Raw genomic sequence first — 22,266 nt, forward strand, 5'->3', positions numbered from 1 at the left:
CTAGGCTACTGAACATAAACACACCAGAGAACAGCAGCGCTTGAGAATCATAGACGTTCCCTTTAATATCTGATAAAACGCTTTGATGTTGTGCAATAATACTGTCTGAACTAACTGGCTGCTGTGAGTTGACCTCCTTCTGATTCCGCTGCGGCGTGTTATTACAGCTGTAATCATTTCCATGTTATTGCTACAGAATGAAGCAATAGAATTGTATTTTAACTACTTGTGGGAATGTTGAATTTGCCCTGCTCAAAATTGACTTTAATAAGAGAAATACTATATAAATCAACAAAAAAGTCACACACTCTAATAGTCTATATACAGTGTCCATTTAATCAGTTCCACTCACCATATTGGTTCACTTTGTAGTTCTATAATTACAGACTGAAGTCCACCTGTTGCTCTGCATACATTGTTTGCACCTTTCACCCTGTTCCTTAATGATCACAAACTCCACGGGACCCCCACAGAGCAGATATGGTTTGGGTGGTGGATCATTCTCAGCTCTGCAGTGGCACTGGCGTGGTGGTGTTTTGTTAGTGTGTGTTGCACTTGTATGAGTGGAGTTTTTAAAGCCCCCAGTGTCGCTGCTGGACTGAGAATAGTCCACCAATTAAAAAGATCCAGCCGACAGCATCCTGTGTCACTGATGAAGGGACCAATACAAACCCTAACTACTGACTTCACATCTACAAGGTGCCCAAGAAGGTAGGTGTGTCTAACAGAGTGGACAGGGAGAGGGCACAGTGTTTAAAATCTCCAGCAGCACTGCTGTGTCTGATCCCTTCATACAAATTCAACACACACTAACACATCACCACCAGGTCAGTGTCATTGCAGCGCTGAGAATGAGCCACCACCCAAATCATACCTGCTCTGTGGTGGAATGGTGCTAAAATATATGCAGTGCAACAGATGGACTACAGAGTGGTCAGTGGAGCTGAAAAACTGGACGAGTGTTTTATTTTTCTTGATAGGCAGTGAAACAAAGAAAAAGCTATATACCTTTTTGAAAACTCAATTTGTGAAAGGGACACCTACCTTCGGATCGTGTTAGAATTTGGCTCCTAAAGACAAAGTGTAAGGCCCCCTGGGCTGCAATGAGATTACAGCACTGCAGCTTTGATTATATTAGACCTGAGCATGTATTCTCTGGGTTGTCGAAAAACGTACTTTTGTGACTGTAAGATATTTTTACAAATCACTGCTTGCTTCCACACGTTTGGCCCGTGATGTACGCCCATTAATCTGTTCAAAACCAGGACAGCCCTACTGGACATAGGAGGGAAGCTTGTGAAACATGATATATTCCAAATTACATTTATAAACAGATAAATAGACAACATTGAACAACAGATATATATTTACATTCAAGGTTTAACAGCAATGATCTGCATTCAAGTGTTGAATCCTTTATTGCATTTCTATGTTTATATAGATCATTGTTAACATCACATTTTCAGAGTTGACCATGTTAAACTAAAGAACACAGATGACTGGAACTGATCCAGCTGAAGGATGCTAGCAGGATGGGAAAAGGTGACATGTAGAGGAGCACTAAATAGAGCATTCCACCCAAAATCCATCATTTAATACGAGTCCCACCAGGAACAGAGCTGCTGGTGAGGTTCACAAGAGATTTTTCAATCCCCTTTCATTTTGCCTTGGAAAAATTTGTGATAAATTGGTTTATTCATCCTTTCATCTCTTGTAAACACTTCGGGTCGATGTGGGTCCAGAGCCTACCTGGGATCACTAAGTGCAAGGCAGGAACACACCCAGGACAGACCATCAGTCCATCACTGACACTCGTTTGGTCACTCAAATACATTAATACCTTGTTCTGTCAATCCATTTACCAGCATTTGTGTTTGGACTGTCGGAGGAAACCGGAGCACCCAGAGGAAACCCGCAAATATACAGGGAGAACTCATCCAGTCACACGTGGTAGGGATTGAACCCAGGACCCCTAGATGACCAAAAGTGCCACCCTGTCACCCAGTGGACAAGACAGTACATGTCAAACTTCTTTTCTATTGGGTGAATCTTAAGGACCCTGGGTTGTCATCGTATTCCAAAACTACTTCAAACTTTGTGGTCATTTTCACTTTTATTTCCCACACATTTTCACAGTTCTTACTTGAAGGGTCTGGAGACTTCTGCCCACATTCCTTACTGTGAGATATGAGAGATTAAATGATGGGAAGCAGGGTGGAATGCTCATTTCAGCACTGCCAGGTATAAACCAATGATAAAACACATTATAGAACAAGCCTGGGGAGAAACCTCACATGCATCTCGTTAGGATGATGAGAGCAGATCCTTCACATGCAACTCAACCCACACGTCCACATTCAGCTGAACATGAGCTTAGAGCATTGGAGGCATTCAAGATAAGATCGGAAGTATGCACTTTCATCACACGACTGAATTTTTTCAATTTTCCTTTAACATGACTCAAGAACCAATACCATCTTCTGGCAGGTGATTAGAGGGTGATCCATCTAGAGATGTGGACAAAACAGTGCTCTGAACCAAGGGTCCCCAAACGTCCCACCTAATGAATAGTCATGAACGAAAATGCATGAACAATGGACATGTTTGTGCTGATGAAATTCACAGCCTTTCAGATTTGAGTCAAAGATGTCCAACCAAACTTCATATGGGGGATGGATTCATTCCTTTGCAGGTCATTAAGGAGCTTACAGTATTCTTCAGATACTTCCAGGGATGGGGGGCAAACTAGGGTGGTATCAAAGGACTAGTCACATGTACACTCTGAAAAATAAAAGATACTTAACAGTTCTTTGGAAGGTTCTTTCAAACGAGTCCTCAAGGTTCTGACACACAGGGATAAAGCAAAATGTGGCCTTCCAGAGGACAATTTTGAGAACCATTGTGGTAGGGACCACTCAGTTTTTCTCTGTCCAGTAGTTCAGGTCCAGGAATGTTTCTGCGGATGATCTGGGATGACCACAAAAGCTTGACATAGGTAATGTGATTTCTGGAGCTGAATTACCCAATTTTACACAGGAATAGAGCAACATCAATAGGAGCCTTGAGAACTGGTTTGACAGCTACTTCTTTAGAGACCCATTAATCTTTGGCATAGCACTTAATTCCTAAATTTTGGTCAAGTATGCGGGTCTGTGCTTTGAAATCACTGGTAGCTAATTGAACTGGCTAAGAGTTAGATCATTTGAGACAAGGGAAACCAAAACTTCTCCACTGAATGTTTCCTACACCACTCAACTCTACTTTCTGTTTGGTAACTGGTACCAAGTTGGTTTTCCACTACCATGGCTAGTATCTTGTTTAGAAACCACAAAAACAACAGGGGTAATGTCAATAATTGTTTACTCATCATGTATTCACCTTTTTGTTGTTGTTTTTTGGGACTATACCCAGCTCCAGTTCAGACAGATCAGTATAGTTTTTCTGTTCCTTGTTGTACAATACGACTCTCACTGGATTCTTTCGTCAGCCATGGATCCAAGGAACATTTGAATTTCTTAAAAAAAAGAGATTTTACGAGCTGCTGTTGTGAATCTGATAAAAACAAATGTGATCTCTGCTGAAGCTTGGAGATTTGTACAAGCTGCTAGTTTGTTCTGGAAGTCTACTTTTCGCAAGGTTTAAACATCATAGTTTAGTTCCTACTCACCTCGCTTGGAACCATGAGTGAGTACTAAAAAAGAAACCGGTTCCAGGTACAAGGTAGCAAATACACCTAATACACCTAAAAAACAAGTACGGTTGAGTAGAGTAGTGTAGGTACCATGCAGTGAAAAAAGTGCCATGAGATGCCCTGTTACCAGACATATATTAACTACCAGCAATGACAAAAGAATGACTTTCCAAGATTGAGACCTTGATTCAGTGTCTGGAGTTGAATTAATAGTTTTTAGCACCTTTATTGTTTAAGAATATACAGTAGGTTCGCTTCATGCCTCTGAGCCGTGGTTCCTAAGCCTGCTCTTGAGGTACCTCTGGCCTGTACTTCTGACTCTACCTCGGCTCTGTGATACTCACTTTAATTTGGGAAAGGTTTGTTGTTAAACTGACTATTGAATCTTCCGGATCACAAATGTTATCCACTCTACAGAGGTCTTGAAATATGGATCTTGGAACCAAGCTCCAGGCCATGATTTTGAAATGGCCAGCCAGTGTGACACTACCACTCAGTTTCATTTGCAGTTGTAGCTATAGTGTTGTACCAGTCATCCAATTTCAAATCCCGGCCTGGAACCTGGATCAAAGGTCTGGATTTGAAGCCCTCTGACTCTGGATAATGTGGGTCAACTAATGAAACACCCCCTAGGGAAAAACACTAAAATGCAGAGGGCATAAGAACTTCAGGATCAGAACCGAAAACCACTGCTGCTGTCGATGTTAGCTAGCCTTTAAACAAAATAAACCACCTCAGCCAAATAAACATGGGTTGCAACAATGGTTAAATGTACAAACAGGAGGCCGATGGTTGAGCAATGACCAGCGAGGGTTAGTACAGAACATGCTTTGTGTTGGGGAACAAACATAGCCACTGGCCTGCCCTGGAGGCCATTCCATCACGGACAAAATGCCTGACTTCCGGAAAACAAGGCAAGCAGCTGATGCATGCATGTGAGCAGGCAGGCGGGTTAGGCATCAATAATCAAGTTTAACAAGGAAACCAAAAACGGGTAATGTAAGGCATGAGCTTGTTGGGAAGAACTATGAAGCGTAAAGAGAGGGTGCAGAGAACATAAACAGTAAATGTTTGGCTTGTTTTTATCTTTTTAAATTGTTTTTTAATCAATTTTCATTATTATCAATATTATTTTTGTACAGTGCACATCAGTCAACATCAGTAAACTAGACATCGGCTGCTTCCTACTTACTTCCATATTGCTGTCTAGTGATCCTGCACTGCTGCGGCGCCCACGCTTGCCTGCCCGAGACATGCAATACCACAGATTAGAGATGGGCATCACACGTTATGGGAAGCTAGTGGTGTACACATCAGTTTTTGATTCTAGGGGGCGCCAAAGGACATGGGAGCACACAGCAAGCCTAGTCCAGGCTCAATGAGGAGGGCGGTCTGGGGGCTGAGGTGAGAAGAGGTGGTGATTGGGTTGGGGAAGGTATTGGGTGGGGGTTGGGGAGGAGAAAGGTGGTCTTGCAGGCAATACTATGGAGTGGTACTATTCTAGTGCCAGTTTCCTTCAACTAACCATTCCAAGCTCCACCCACTCATGAGTCCTTTCAGAGCAACTTTTGAGAAGTTGGACACATAGGATGGGACTAGCAATTGTTTACAGTCCCTATATATTCTAGAGTTTAAAATGATATGCCGCTACACTGCTTAAGTAGTGTTTCTCGACCCTAGTCCTCGACACTGAAGTTCAGTGCTTTCACTGCAGGACAGGGATGGGAGGTGCTAGTTTAAACAAACACAATTACATTGCCACCGAAAACATGCGTTTAGAAAATAGCCGCCTAATTAACGATGACATTTCACACAGTAGATATCTATTCAAGTTTAATTCATTAATTTATTTATTTATTTTGCACCAAAAATAGACCGTTTCTACTTTGAACATTACATTTCTAAGAGTTTGAATGTCAGCCATGTTGAATTTAGGGTCACTTTAGGGTCACAACGCGGAGAAGACTGACTGAATCATGGAATTGAGTTATAAAAATGGATTTCAGATATAAAGATTAAAATGCACAGAATTTAAGAAAGTTACAAGTACATGGTCTTGTATGGTCCAGAAAGTGTTGATTTATCTTTTAGCACCAGTGTTTACTACAGATCCCAAAATGTGTGCACATACATCACACCACCGTGAAGACACACATTTGCTAGTCCTGTGTGACCCAATGTGCACCCAATCAGATATTCAACAGATTCACTTTCACATTTTAGTTTTTAGCTCTAAGTTTGAGAGCTTTTGAATGCACCTCACAGAGTTTTACGGAGATTAAAAATGACACAAACTGTGTGCATGTTTTTTTTAGTTGGACAGATATTGAATATTTTGTGGCTTAATTACAACGTAAAACTGAAAGATTTGTTTCTTCGCTGTACGGCCAGTGATTATGAAACCAAAAGCCTTACAGAACTTCACATCACTGACAACCACTACAGCAAACAGAATCTGTTGTTTATTTTGTATTATTTTGTTGTTGATAACCTATATTTTTAAATTTAAAAAACAAATCCAAATTAAACGACATTGTGGAAAAAACAAAAGTGGAATTTGGAAAAAAAAAAAAAAAGGGATTACATTGGGTTTCGGGAATTCATGGATGTTATGGGACTCATTAAACATACATCACTGATTACAACACCCAATAACTTTCCCACTACATGGCTGACACCATGATCTTCAAATCCACACTCCATTTCTTAACAAAGTTTAAGCACGTCAACAGCTGTTACAGAAGAACATACTGTATAAGTGGGCAGAGGATTGGACGGAGAGTTGCAGTCATACCTTTATAAAAGCAATCGTTTATAATGAGGGGAGTGTGCAGATGGAATGGACACAATTTTCCTTTTTTTGTATTAATCATGTGTGAGGTTATGTTTAGACTCTCACTGTCAAATGCATTGAATTTATAGACAAAGATCTGGATTTCATGGCTAATATAATACATCTCCAAGCAGTAAATGGCAGTGGACAGCCAGGTACTGTCGGCTGCTGCTGTGTGTGGTTGTCCTGTGCAAAGAAAACATCCAAAGCATTCTACTGCTGCCTTTCAATGAGCCACAGAAGCCAATGCAAGACATGGCACACACTCAGAACATGGCAGCTGATGGACTGATGACTGATAGCCAAAAACAATTCAGCACACACACACACGCACACAATTTCCTGAAGGTAAACCTCATGAGCAGCAGGTAAGTATCAGTAGATCCCATGGAAGGAGGGAATGGGGAATGAACAATGCTCCAAATACACAACTGAGTACGACTCATGCCACACTCTGCGGATCAAAGCTTCAAATGGAGGCCCTGGAAGAACCAGGGCCAAGCGAAGGTGGATAAGGGACTTTGTAATGGCACAACACATCGTCAAACTCAAATGTTAGTACAGCTAACGTAGGGGAAACTGAGGGGAAAGAAGTATACAGACGGGCTTTCTGTTCCTTTATGAATCAGACTCCGTTTATGGATTTCATTCCATCATCGCTGATGGCCAACTGACGGCAAAAATTGAACCCAGATCAAAAGGGTATAGCACTTGGAGAAACGTCTTTATCTTGGCTTTGTGCTGAAACTGAAACTCTAATCGGAGAACCCAGGGAACATAATGGATTGAGCTTCTAAACTTGTCTTTAAAACATGGAAGTCCTGTTTATACCTTATTTCCATGTGTAGTTTCGTGTAACGCAGCCAAGCACACTATCACCTCAAGTGCCTTTGATCAGATCAACATCATGGTCAGTTGGGGACTGTGTCATTGATGCATGAGACTGATGATTCACCAGTTAAAATATTCACTATGGATATTAAAATAAGGCATACAAATAAATATGAGATGTTATGGGGACAACAGGAGAATCAAAATGGAAGTTTTAATAATCCAGACGTGTACAGGACAAAACAGGTACATTTCAAATGGATTTAGCCTACACTCTAAAAAGAACCAACTTAATTGAATTGCTTCAATTGGTAACAAGTAATTCAATTAAGTTTATCCAACTTAATTTTTTAAGTTTTTGAAGGTTGAACTTAAAAAATTAAGTTGGATAAACTTAATTGAATTACTTGTTACCAATTGAAGCAATTCAATTAAGTTGGATCAACTCTTCTCTTTTTAGAGTGTACGCCATGACTGATAAAAGACTGTAAACAACAATAAACAACACTGAACAACAGTAAAACGTACAGTTTGTAATATATTACTCACATATTTCTCTGTATATCAATAAACCCATTCTCTAAATTCAACTGACCATAAAGGAGCTCTTGGCTGTTCTACAATTACAGACTGTAGTGCACCTGTTGCTCTGCATACTTTGTCAGACCCTGTTTCAGTGCTCAGATGGCCTCTATAATTGTAAACCTACAAAGTGCTCTTTAAGGTCAGTGGAACTGATAAAATGGATGGGGATTGTAGAAACACGTAATTCGAAAGTTAATCTTTCTTTTCGGGGTTAATGTAGCCCTTAAAAAATGTGCCAAAACACAGGTGGTGTCTAACATTTGCTTCTTAACTTTGCACTGCAGCTAACATAGTTAGCAACTAGGAGAAGCTAATAGTCCATAAGTAACATCATGGAAGGGGAAAGTCTAGCTGAAATTAACAACTCAACACAGGGGGAAGGTGAGCAAAGCTTCTCTAAATTAGCCTCATAGCCTTACTGCAAAATTAAAGAAGCAAGACTCAGAAACCAAACACATTCTGGTTAACGTGAGTGAACTGGAACACGGTAAAACATTAACTGTTCTTAATTTAAGGTGAAAAATAATAACTGACCAAAATGGGCATTCTAGTTTTTTGGCTTTGTAACAACACACGTTCATACGTCTATCTGGAGCACCGCCACAAAACTCACCTGCTTCCGAAAGGTCTCGCAGGGAGCTACTGAGCGCGCTCCTCTTCAGCCCCTCCCCCATTGCGTATGTGTCGTCAAGGCTGGCGCGGCTCATGGTCCCATTGCCCGCCTCCTTCTTCAAGCCGGACATGCTCTGGGACATGCTGGGTCTCACTACACCTTTCTGCTTCTCCAGCTCAGCTACGGAAATGAAAATGTGCCCACAGTTAGATACACTACCTTCATATGGAAGCACAGAAGTGGCTAGACCTTATCAGCATAGTAAATCAACATGTGTCACCAGGAGGAACCCCATGCAGACACAGGAAGAACATACCAAATTCTCAACTCAGGATCCTAGGACACTGGAACTGTATGGCAACCTTTAAATTTTTGAATTTATGTTATCCCTGAGAAGAGGTGTGAGCTGTTTTCACATCCTTCTCCTCATTGCTCCCTAGCAGCTCAACACAGTCATGTCATTTCACATACAGTGTGTCAGCATTGTCCTGTTTAATCTGCTTATTAAGAAAAAAAACGATTTTATTCCTTTTATTTGATATAAAAATTAAAGTCAAAATCCACAGCACAACAGAATGTCCAGTACTGGGCCTGCAGGAAGACTTTTAGAGGTGCTATAATATCGCTGACCCTGAATTTCAACATCTCAAGGTACTGATGGGGGCTAGTTATGAGACTGTATTGATGCAGCAGCGGTCAATACAGTGCATAAATGGCAAATGACGGCATTCTCCTCATTCCAATTTTGGGTCCTGCCAGTTTTCTCTCATTCCCTGCCTTTCAATAGATTTTAAATTGATTTCGTACCACTATTTTTATTACAGAGAGTAGTGTCCAATCTCTATTCCTGAAAGATATAAAACTGTAGGGCATCCAGGCATCACCAAATGGTGGACATTGGTCCAGACCTGGAACCAGTGTTGATTCAATCCTGATATGTGACCAGTTTGTAATAAACGAATGAGATTAAATAATAACCTTCATGAAGAGTTATTGCTGGACCACCTGGGGCCAGCCTAGGAGAGGCTTTTTCACTTATAGACTGAATGTTGGTACTTTTTTGAGACACTCATGTGCGATTACTATCATTGGTGCAAAATCCCTGATTCAAGACAGTACTGAAGATATGCTAAATCGCAGTTCAGTTAGCTCGGTGCTACCTTCGTACCCCGGCTTCTGTTCAAGGCTTGGTGAAGTTCTGTCTTTGTGAGAATGAGAGAAATGTGAGAGTGTGGACGGCATAGTCAGTTCACTAGAGAGAGTGAGAGGAACATGGATAGTGGTCCACGTACAGTATGTCATCCTTTTTGAAACTTTCACATGACCAGTGTATGCGATTGTGTTTCAGGGAACGCTGATGGATGCCTACATTCGATCCGGTACTTTTCCATTTCCTGGACCTCGGCGATGGACTCCCGCAAGTCGTCTGTGAACTTCTTGCGGTCCTGAGGGTTCGGGGCATTGAAGCTAATGAGGATCTTTACGTCGGCGCCAGGGATAGCTGAGGTCAGCCGTATTCCGTTTGGATAATCTGCGGAGACGATGTAGGGGTTACTTCAAAGAAAATCGGTAGAAAAAAAAAGATCTGAGCATCGTATACTCTAGAAGCACGCTGATTAGTTAATGCTACTTACACTGGTTTTCAAATAGCAGCACTTGCATTCCGTACAGAGAGAAGGACTGTCGGAAGCTGTAGGTCACTGAGTTTTTCTTCTTCTGGAAGATTTTAGTTACCTACAAAACAAAACAAAACAAATAATAAAAAAAAAACACATAATCCAAAGTCAAATGCAAAATGGAGCTGATGGGTTTGTTTGCAACGGTTCTCACCACTAAGAGGTCATTAAAGAGGAAGATCTCCCGCTGATGCAAACCCAGCTTCTGTAGCTTGTTGGGATCTGGCACTTCAAACAGACGGCAGTAACAAACCAGCCTGCGATGGGGCAGGGAGAGAACCTACAGTTCACACACACACACACACACACACACACACACACAAATACAGATTGTCCCATATGCAGTGTGTATTGTACATACAATACAGTTCTGTACAAAATCAGAGCTTCTTTCTGATGTGCTCAGTTCTGGTGGTCTACCAGTTCTTGCCTATTCTTAAGAGTCAAACTGTCACTGGATCATTGATTAGTTTTCAGACTCCATTTTTGAAAACCCCTGTTTCTTTTCCCTTTATTTTTCTTGGGTGGTTTAATTTTATGACATATACCAAATATAATAAAGGTTAGGTGTACAAGTACACTTTAAAGCATTTTTAATTCAAAATTCAAACATTCTCCTGCTCCTTGGTCAGATTACGTTAAATGCTGCATAGTTTTAAAAATGACATTTTTCCTTCTATTCAACAACAAAAAAAAAAAACCTTACATTCAGATAACCGCTTATCCAGTTCAGGGTCGCGGGGGGTCCAGAGCCTACCTGGAATCATTGGGCGCAAGGCGGGAATACACCCTGGAGGGGGCGCCAGTCCTTCACAGGGCAACACAGACACACACATTCACACATTCACTCACACCTATGGACACTTTTGAGTCGCCAATCCACCTACCAACGTGTGTTTTTGGACTGTGGGAGGAAACCGGAGCACCCGGAGGAAACCCACGCAGACACAGGGAGAACACACCACACTCGTCACAGATAGTCACCCGGAGGAAACCCACGCAGACACAGGGAGAACACACCACATTCCTCACAGACAGTCACCCGGAGCGGGAATCGAACCCACAACCCCCAATTGTCATTTTTTACAATAGACAACGGTTACCGTAAAACAACAAAAGAGAAGGAGAATGCTTTAAACCTTATTTGAACGTCTAATATTTAAAAAATGGGACTGGAAATTTGTAAATTTTGGAACATTGCTATTATGTTAGATTCATAAGGTGTACAAATACACATGCACACACATCTCCTATCACACACACACACACTACAACCCTCAGTTCCACCAAAGATGGAATGTATTCTGTATGTTGTTTAAGAATACAGAGCCAAAAAAAATGTCACTGATGAATGAATTGAAAATAAACGTGCTGAGCGCTGTGATATGTCTGGAAAGACTGCATGAGGTAACTGACTGTATTTAGCCTACTTTATTAAAAATAAATAATAAAAAATCTGGGACAAAAGTTCCCCTCTAGAACCTTGTCCAGAAGATTACAGGCTTGTACACTTATCAGCTGGACTCCACTAATGTAAACAGTGAACTTTGTCAACACGTCTGCAGGAGGACTGTAAAACCTGAATGTGAACCCTGTGTGTGGTCAGGTGCTTTGACCAAGACTGCTGCAGAACCCAAAAGCCCGAGTGTAGAGCCCGAATGACTGTGCGGCTATGCAGTTGGGTGCAAACGAGAACAAATGTAAATTGGTATTTAGGGCAGTTAAACTTATTGGCAAAAAGAAAACAAAAAGATTCAAAACGCTATTTTTGTGATTAAATATGCTTTCAAAATAGATTTAATTTCATGTAAATCAAAAAATCATCAATATCTAAACCATTATAAGTGATCAGTGTTTACAAATAAGTTGCCTGTCACCATTTATTTACCACATTAATACAGTGGAACCTCTACCTACGAATGTTCCCCATTTAAAATAATGGAAAAGCAATTAATGTGTTCCAGCCACCACCCCCGAAAGTCACTCTTTTTGCACTGATATATGTTTACAACACTCTCAAATTAGTAAAAAATACATGTAGCGTTACTAAAAATAAAAAAGAAATACAGTGGAAACAGTAATAAAAAAGAAATAAAGTTGTAAGTGGTTACACATCGCTACCTTGAAGACGTGACGACTGGCTGGAGGAGTAACACAGGCACTGGCTGTATGACGGGAGGTGGGGGGTGGGTGGAATAACGGAGAGTAGGCGGTGAATGTGGGGAGACGAAGCGTAGATACGGCTTAACTTAGCACGAATTTCGATGTCTGCTATTTACACTAATGCTAAATTGCTAAAGCTACAACTTGCTAATCTTAAAAGCTCACTCAAGTCTGGGCGCTGGGAGACTCGCCTATTGGCATCAGTGGCCATTTCCAGTCGCCGGCTCAGAGGAGGCTCGGGTTCATTTCTAGAGTCATGGTGTGTTGGTGGAGGCAAAAATATTCAAATGCCCGGTCCGTATCTTGGAAAGTTCGCTAGTATAGGCGTTCGTTAGTAGAGGTTCCACTGTATAGTTTTTTGTCCGCTTGGATCTCTAATTACATCCCACAACGTTTGCAGTAAGTGGAAAATACCAGAGTGAACTTACACATCCCAGACCATGATGAAGAGACCCGATCTGCAAAACAAGGTGAAAGAGAATGAGTTGTTGAAATTGCTGAAATTGTTGAGATTCTTTCACAGATCCAGCTGCACCGAAACTGGGAGACCTAAGCTTCACAATCCAGCTTTAATTCTTTATAACAATCTCATCAATCATTAACACAGTGACACATGGGCAACATTAAACTCTGACAGTGATGGAGGGAGAGAATTTACTTGGCTCTAAACATGGACTGATGCATAAAGGTCACTTCAAATGGATTTATCCTTGAAGAAATGTTTGAAGAGCTTGGAATCTTTGTCATTCATTCGTTCATTCATTTGTCCGTTCATCTTCTGTAACCACTTCTTCCTGATCAGGGTTGCCCTGGGTCTTTTGACTGCAATTTGACCCCATGCTGGCACTTACCGGCTTCTTCCCTACGATGAGCTTCTCCACCTTCTGAACCTGAGACACGTGGTCTTCATTGGTCTTCAGCTCCTTCTGACGAATTCGCTCATAGATGCCAATCAGCATCTCACGAGGGATGTCCTCCCCATCATCAACCCCTAGAAACACAGAGAGGATCAGAGATATGGAAACATAATAGAACATTCTATTTCCAGTCTATGGAACAATCTAGAAACCCATAAACACCCTTTCCTTTGCTCACCTCTGAGGTTCTTCACAAAGTCCTCCAGCTTCATCTTGCGCTCTGGTTTGACATTGGGGCTGTACATGTCAGTGTTGAGGAGAATGATGGCAAAGGCCAGGATGAAGATAGTGTCTGGGTTTCGGAACTGCCGCACCACTCCTGGGTTACAGATGCAGTAGCGCTGGCTGATGAGGAACAAATAAGACAGAATGGGTTAAGCTTTCTATTACATACTGTATCTAGAACCTGTTTTATCGACATCCTGACCAATGAATACAACATCACATATCCCGCAGAGGTTCACAGATGCACGGACATGCAAATGTCCAGAATCTCAACCATGCATTGTGAGCGGAGCTCTAGAGGGGTGTGTCCAGTAAATGCTGGTGTCCGTACTCAGATACAAGAGACTCAAGATTTAACTTGGGTTCTGACCCAAGGCACTCCAAACTTGCCTTATACTCTGACCCAAGACACTCTAGACTTACCTTATACTCTGACATAAGAGACTTCAGACTTGACCTGGACTTTGACCCAACAAACTCCAGGTTTAACTCCTACTCTGACCCAACAGACTCTAGACTTGACCTGGACATTGACCCAACAGACTCCATTTTTGAATCCTACTCTGACCCAAGGTACTCTAGACTTGCCTTATGCTCTCACACAAGAGACTCCAGACTTGACCTGGACTTTGACTCAAGAGACTCCAGGTTTAACTCCTACTCTGACCCAACAGACTCCAGATTTGACTCCTACTCTGACCCAAGGCACTCTAGATTTGCCTTATACTCTGACACAAGAGACTCAATATTTGACTCCTACTCTGACGCAAGAGACTCCATATTTGACTCCTACTCTGACACAAGAGACTCCATATTTGACTCCTACTCTGACCCAGGGCACTCTAGACTTGCCTTATATTCTGACACAAGAGACTCCATATTTGATTCCTACTCTAACACAAGAGACTTCAGATTTGACTCCTACTCTGACCCAACAGACTCCAGATTTGACTCCTACTCTGACCCAAGGCACTCTAGACTTGCCTTTTGCTCTGACACAAGAGACTCTAGACTTGCCTTATACTCTGATCCAAGAGACTCATCAGACTTGATTGGACTCAAACCCTAGAGACTCCAGACGTTACCTGGACTCTGACCCAAAATGCTATAGACTTGACTTTGACACTGAATCAAGAGGCTCCAAACTTGACTTGGATTCTGACTGCAAATCAGTGATTCGCGAACATCTCTGCAACATTACAGTACCTGTGATTTACACTAAAGGCTTAAGGAAGTTGAGGTCCAGTAGAGTGGTCTGTACCCTTACCTGAAAGCCTCAATTAGCCGTTCGACCTTCTGGGCCTCTCCCTGGACCCGGATGTGTGCCTGAAATTTCCTGAGAGCTTCGTCCAGTTCCGTCCCTGAGAAGTCCATCTCATCCACCACGCAGCTGAAAGGAAAACCATGAAAAAGACATCAACACTCAAGTCAGTCAGCAGAGGTCAATGCTGCAGCATATCAAACAATAGTGAGAAGGATTTTGACTTTAAAAGTTAAGAAGTACATGTCCGTTGTGGAGCAAGGAGAAGAAAATCTAGCTTTCAATCAAAATGATCAAGTGTCCCTTGGTGTTTTTGCTTTCCAGCTGATATCTGCAGGGACTACTGTGGTTGGCTAAGGCAGCTGCTGATGAATGACTTACTGAGGTGTGTGAAATCTATGTTGCATGGAAAGTGTGTGAACAGCTGCCAACTCAGGAGATGAATTCATTTCCAGAGTAGGTTGGACTTAATTAGCCAGACTTTGTTGGAGCTGATGAAGAGGGAATCTGTGCAGACAAGCAGCAATACTCCAAGGACATGAAGGAAGCTGCTTTCACAGACACTGCCCTAATTGATATTATCTGGAAAGACATTGTAATGAGGAAACCATGGACACTTGTGAGGGGAGTAAGGTTTTAAAGGCAGCAAGCCAATTCCCTGCCATCAAAGATATCTAATTTGCAGTTGAGTGTCCAGAAAAGCTTGGTAAAACTACCATAGACCTCTGCATCATACCATTACTGACAAAACTATCAGTCCACTGCTCTGTTTGTTGTAGTAGGACAAAGTGGACATATTGCTGAAAAATACCAACCACAGTGCCTGAAGTGCCTTTGATACCACAGAATCAAAGAGATACTTACTCCAGGACATCCCTGTTGAACTGTTTCTGTCGGTTCCCCAGGAACTCGCCAATCATCTGCCGGCTCAGCCCCTTCCTCTGAAGCAGAAAGTGAGCCACGCCCACAGGTGTGTCGGGGACAAATCCTCTCTCAGTCAGGTACTGAATGCCTTTCTCTGGTTTTCTGAAAAGGGACAACAAACAAGAACGTCAACCCTGATGTCGGATCACTGCATTTTAAGCCTTACCTTCCCCTTGGGATTGATACTGATTTGCCTCTGCCTGAAGTGTGTTAAGTGTTAAGGCATCAGCAGGACAGGTGTAGTACCGGACAGCATCCTGACCTATCCTTACTCAACCATCCTTAAATTACAGCTGTGCGAACATGAGAAACATACAGGTCTAGAAAGGATGTTTTACCACACCTCTAAAGTTCAGTCTTAGAAGTTGGTTTCACAATCGAAGTAATGTGACCAATTTAGAAATGCTGTGGTCATTTCTTTTTCTATTTGATCTCTTTCTTCTTAATAACTGCTAAAGACGAAATTTTCAGCTCTTTTGTAATTTTTTGGTAACTGCTGCATAATATTAAATAAATAAAATTAGTCTTAATTTTATTAAGAAAAAAAACAAGTATTTTGAAAATCGTGAGTAAGAAGAATTTATTGGTCACTGCATTCATTGGTTTAGATGATTTAAAGATGATAATTTTGATGTTGGCGATCATGAATATGTGTATTAATATTTAATTTATATAATTTTTATAAACTGCAGATGACACACAGCTCTATTTATCCTTTCCTCCAGGAGACACTTCAGTGGCAACTCAAATCTCTGACTGTCTCTCTGACATATCTACATGGATGAAGGAATATCACCTCCAATTGAATTTATCCAAAACTGAACTACTGGTCCTCCCAACCACGCAAGCTATTCTCCACAACATCAGCATCAAGCTAGAGTCCCTATCAGTGGCTCCCACCAAGGCTGTAAGAAACCTGGGTGTCATGGTTGATGACCAGCTGACCTTCGCAGATCACGTTACCGCTGTAGCTCGATCGTGCCGCTTCTCCCTATTCAACATAAGGAAGATTAGGCCATACCTAACTCAACATACAACACAGCTCCTCATTCAGACGTTAGTAATCTTCCGTCTGGACTACTGCAACGCCCTCCTGACAGGTCTTCCGGCCTGTGCTGTGAGACCGCTACAGATGATCCAGAATGCTGCAGCATGCCTGGTCTTCAACCAACCAAAAAGAGCACATGTCACACCCCTATTAGCTGAGCTGCATTGGCTACCCTTAGCTGCTCACATCAAATTTAAATCACTTCAGGCCTTCAGAGTATTCACTGGTTCTGCTCCCATGTACCTCAATAGACTCTTAAAACCATACGTTAGCACCCGCCCTCTCCGTTCCTCAAAGGAGCGGCAACTAACACGACCAACCCCCTGTACAGGTCAGTCGAGGCTATTCTCATCTCTGGTACCACGCTAGTGGAACGAGCTTCCAAGCACCATCAGAGCAACAGAAACCCTCTCCGCATTCAAGAAATCATTGAAAACCCAGCTCTTCCGAGAGTATCTTTTGCACTGAATGTCTTTCTTTAATGCACTTATTACTTCCTGGCATATTGCACTTAATGTAAGGTATTTTGTATAATTTGTGCTGTAGTTCGAATGTTAGATCCTCTTTTGTAAGTTGCTTTGGATAAAAGTGTCTGCCAAATGCATAAATGTAAATGTAAAAGTAAACTAAGCTTCAGTTATCATAAAATGACAAAACAGCCAGAGAATTATTCATTAAAATTATATATTATATACACACACACACACACACACACCAAAACCCCTGACACATGTTAAAAACGATGTACCTTTATAGTAAGTGACACTAAATTGACAAAAAACTAACACCTGAAAACCATCCCAAATTACACTTAGAAACATGTGAGGGAAAGGTTTGGATGTGGACTGGCCTCTACAGCCTGGAGTCAGATTGTTGGGGGGGGATGTCAAGTTCACTTCCCCACAAAAATAAACCAGATCTCCCCTCCATATGGTGCTGTGGTCTTGTGGTGGTTTCCCCCGGGACTCAGCAGCCAGTGGAGAGGGGGGAAACGAAAACAGCTCCATACTGAGGGTCACAGAAACACTGCGCTTAAACTCATGTCAGTCATTCAGATTCTGTATCTAAAACCCATCTTAGATACAGCTGCTTCAAATATAAACCCTACCATGGAAGTGCATGGACACACCTAATCACAGTCACATTCCATCTAAAGTCTTAAGTTGTATCTAAAGACAACGTGGCCAGTCAGTTCAGTCCAGATGAGAGTGGGTGGGGTTTCAATAGCTCTATAATTCATAACAATACTACATGTTTTATACCAAAGTGTATTACACTGTTTCAGCGGAGTGAAGTTGAAAGTATGTAAGTATGCCCCCCCTCCCTTTTTATTAAAGAGAGCATAGTTCAACCAAGCTAGACAAAGTTTATGTAGAAATCTGATCACAGTGCATTCAGAACTCTTCCTATGAAGTACATTACTGTGCTTCACAGTATATCATCACCGTCCAAAGGAAAACATCTCATCTTCTTTTCCACTTAATCCATTTCAGGGTCGCGGCAAAGAAAAACATGCATCTACAAAACTTTACAGGAGAAGGACAAAACCTTCTTAACTTTCAATGGAAGTCAATGTAAAAAGATTTTATTCCAAGTAATTTTGGAGCATTTCTATTGGTCCATTCATTAATTCATTCTTTCATTGTCTGTAAACGCTTATCCAGTTCAGGGTCCCTGTGGGTCTGGAGCCTGCCCAGAATCACTGGCCGCAAGGTGGGAACATACCAGGGAGGGGGTGCCAGTCCTTCACAGGGTGACACACACCCACACTCACTCCTACGGACACTTTTGAGTCGCCAATCCACCTACCAATGTGTGTTTTTGGACTGTGGGAGGAAACCGGAGCACCCGGAGGAAACCCACTCAGACACAGGGAGAACACACCACACTCCTCAAAGACAGTCACCCGGAGGAAACCCATGCAGACACAGGGAGAAAACACCACACTCCACACAGACAGTCACCTGGAGGAAACCCACGCAGACACAGGGTGTCCACTCGTACCAATTGGTGGTCGTCCTTATTTCCAAAAATCAGACTTACTTGTTAAAGAGGTTGAGTCCTATGCGGTAGTGCCGCTTGCGGATGATGTCGTTGCTAAAGGCCGGGGAGTCCCAGCTGTTGCGGGTCTCTTTGTGGTACGTCTGCTTGCTGAGGGCCTGCTCCCTGATGCTGTCCCGCGAGGACGACTCCGAGCTGCAGTTGATGGTGTCTGTGGAGTTTGAAGTGCTGTTTATGCTGTCATTGTCCCCGTCAGAAAAGTCTGATTCCGACTTGCTCTGCCGGTTCCCGTTGACGGCCAGGTGGCTCTCCAGCTGCCGGTGCCTGTGCCTGATGGGCTCCTCATCCCGGGAGACGGAGGGCCCTCTGGGAGGTAGTCCATGTGTTATGTGTTTGGGACTGGCCTGCTGTCCGGCCACGGTCCTCTCGTAAACGTTCTGTCTTTTTACTGAGTCAATCTCGGAGCGGTCGCTCATATCCGCCGAGCTGTCGCTGGGCGGTTCGATGGTCAGCAGTGGCAGATGGTCCATACGAAGCCTCGGCTCCTGACACTCTAACGATGGGGTGCTCCGGCAACTAGTGTCCGTGTCCACTTTGTCCTCCTTGTTGTCCATGGACCAGTATTCTTGCGAGGAATTGACAGACTGGGCACGCTGGTCGGATTCGGTGCTTGACGCTGGGTCTGCCGAGTGATGTGTAAGATGGATGGGGGGAGAGAGGTCCTCCTCATCTATGAAGAGCGTCACATCGCTGTAGGAAGCCATCATCTCATCAAGCTTGCGGCGCTCGGCTCCATGAACAGGTTTCACCTGGTACGGCAACTTCCCGGGCAAGTCTTGGACCTGCTCTGGCTGCTCCTCATCCTCTTCACGCAAACTCCGACAGTTCAGGGCATCATCGATAGATTCCGCTAGAGATTTAACCTGCCTCGAGAACGCGTCCTCAAGCTCCGTGATGGCATCGCTGAGGTCGTTCTGAGCTGAAGGAGCAGCCATGTGAACAGGGACCATATCCCCGCCCTCTGTCTGAACCATGGGTCCCATCTGACCGCCCTCGTCCGTCAAGGAAACTTGCTTTCCCTCAAAAAAGGAGCTGTGGACTTTCTCAGGTCCTTCAAAGGAAAACTGCATCCTCATGTTGGACAGAACAATCCGCCGTGACATGCGGTTCTCCGACATGGAACTCCTGAGGCGCTCAAAGTTCTTGTTCATCTGGTACTGGCGGAACGCCGTCTGGATGGTGCGAGCGGCATGGCGGCTGATGAAACGCCCGCCATATTTCCTCTCTAGCATCTCCACCTACAAGATACCACAAGAAGACATTGACAAGGTGGCTTCAAAAAAGACACAGGCGGTGTTTGTCATATGGACACAGATTTTTCAAAATAAAGACAAAGAAAGGTAGTAGTAGGACTCTAAAGTTACAGAGGCAGCAGTCCACAGTTACTATGACAGATTTGGATTTGGCTTTTGGACAGATAAATTGGCTGAAAGCTGATTTTTTTTTTCTTAGTTGGTATTTTTTTATTTATTTAACAACCCAACCCTCACACTGTGTGGGCTTCATCAACACATGCTAACACATTTCCAGGCATTTCTTTTTGCCAAAACTGCAGTCTGATTTTACCAGTACAAACCTGCACAGTAAATGCTTAAATGAAGAAACAGCACCCTTCTTACCTACACCCGCTCGCATCACCACATTTCACCTGTCCTCTATAATCTTCACTGGCCTTCTGTTAAATACCGCCTCCAGTTTAAAATCTTGTTGCTCACGAACAAAGCCTTAATTAATCTTACCCTTTTCTTCCGGTCACCTTCTTCAGCCCTGTACACCCTCCCACAACCTCACATCCCTCACATTCAACCCACGTTTTCTTTGTTATGTTGTCTGTTTTTATATGGTCCATGTTAAATGGAAACTTTAATTGTAGGCGTCTTTTTAAATATAAAGAATTATGAATATTAATATTATAAAGATCTACGAGGGGCATTCACTAATGAATATAATTGACTAATCCTACAGGTTCTAGGAAGTGACACTGCCTGAGGGATATAAAGGAAATATCGGCTCATTTCTAGCATTAATATAGTTGTAATCGCTATGGAAACTAAACCAATCTGTGTAACATCAGTGTGTTGAGGAAAATTAGCTTGGCGCTGTGTGTGACTCCAGGACATTAGTCCTCCACCCTACAGCCCAGGGATTGTTACCTAGTGGAAATACAGTGATAAATGATTATTTATCAAGCAGGAATCATTTTCTAGTCGTTGGAATGGAAAGCTAATTACTAGATCCAACAAATGTATAGAAATTCAGGGTGATTACATGGAAAAATGTAAATATAATCATTTTCATATATTGCCGCTGTCCAATTAAAAACTTGTATCTCCAATATAGTAACTTTACATGAGAAAGAAAAAAAACCTCCTCAACTTTCACTGGAAGTCAATGTAAAAGATTTTATTCCAAGTAATTTTGGAGCATTTCTATTGGTTCATGGTGAATTCCCCAACCCCCCCCCCCCCCCCCCCCCCCCACAAAAAAAAAAAAAATGGAGACACGTGTTTTTAATTGGACAGCGACGATATGTTTTACATCATACTTATACTGGGATTTTATTGGACACCCTTCGTACAGGAAAAGGAAGAAGCCTATTCCTATTGGTCGTATAGCAAACCTTAAATGACGCAGGCTACTGTTGGGCATGGGCCAAAGCAGAAATGGCATGGGGAGGATGTGGCCCAGAGTCAACAATGCTATTACAAACCATGAATATGGCTATTACAGCTGGACCAGTGTTGACAGACACTGCACTGGTACACATTGCCATAACTGATCCATAAATGCCTTAACATTTGGCCCAGAGTTGTCTGCGCTCTCAGTTTTCTGTCTCGGAGTGGAACAAAATCTGTGTTTACAACGACCATATGTTTAATGATCTATTGTAATTCTGAGCATTAGCACAGAGTGTTACTGCAGCACCAATAAAGGTAATGTGTGTGTTGAATAATACCTGCTTGTCCTGCAGGTCAGTGGAGAGCTCATAGCTCTCGGACAGTGAGCGTGAGCGTTTGATGGCCTCCTCCTCGGCTTGTTTGCGGAGGATGGACTGAGAATGCTGGAGTTTGGGTCTCCGTGGGCGCTGGGGGCCTGGCTGGGCACTCTGACCATACCCCAAACCGTCCAAACCATCCGGGCTGATGGACGAGCTGTGGGTCAGCGGGCCGTAGCCCGCTCCGCGGTCCAGAGAAGGGGTCGGCTCACTGCTCTGAACCTCCCCCTCCACACTGCAAAACACAAACAGATGACCAAATTCATTACATAATAACGTGGCGCGTGAAAATAGAGACGACCACGTAGAAAACATTACACCAACAGTGTCACTCTCTGCACACGCTGATCTGTGACTGTTACTTTGAAATATGCAGCAAAATTAATGTTTAGTGTAAGAACAAACAGCTGGCATCTTTTCTTTTACCAAAACAAACAGGGAAC

General features: G+C 42.7%; 1 protein-coding gene across 4 annotated transcripts in view; it reads right to left on the reverse strand.

Annotated features, from left to right (window-relative positions):
- The window catches only part of iqsec1a (IQ motif and Sec7 domain ArfGEF 1a), a 107,421-nt gene that overhangs the window by 8,375 nt on the left and 76,780 nt on the right, over positions 1–22,266 (reverse strand). For all 4 annotated transcript variants that reach the window (XM_066670236.1, XM_066670234.1, XM_066670235.1 and 1 more), the window contains exons 2-13: positions 21,785–22,058; positions 18,811–20,066; positions 15,660–15,821; positions 14,802–14,924; positions 13,488–13,654; positions 13,244–13,383; positions 12,821–12,850; positions 10,384–10,509; positions 10,188–10,287; positions 9,923–10,084; positions 8,554–8,733; positions 4,884–4,933 (exon numbers count right to left, since the gene is read on the reverse strand). In XM_066670236.1, coding sequence (XP_066526333.1) covers positions 4,884–4,933; positions 8,554–8,733; positions 9,923–10,084; positions 10,188–10,287; positions 10,384–10,509; positions 12,821–12,850; positions 13,244–13,383; positions 13,488–13,654; positions 14,802–14,924; positions 15,660–15,821; positions 18,811–20,066; positions 21,785–22,058 — 2,770 coding nt within the window. The remainder of the gene's footprint in view (positions 1–4,883; positions 4,934–8,553; positions 8,734–9,922; positions 10,085–10,187; positions 10,288–10,383; positions 10,510–12,820; positions 12,851–13,243; positions 13,384–13,487; positions 13,655–14,801; positions 14,925–15,659; positions 15,822–18,810; positions 20,067–21,784; positions 22,059–22,266) is intronic.

Source organism: Hoplias malabaricus, chromosome 5 (assembly GCF_029633855.1).
Source record: "Hoplias malabaricus isolate fHopMal1 chromosome 5, fHopMal1.hap1, whole genome shotgun sequence".
Classification (NCBI taxonomy): domain Eukaryota; kingdom Metazoa; phylum Chordata; class Actinopteri; order Characiformes; family Erythrinidae; genus Hoplias; species Hoplias malabaricus.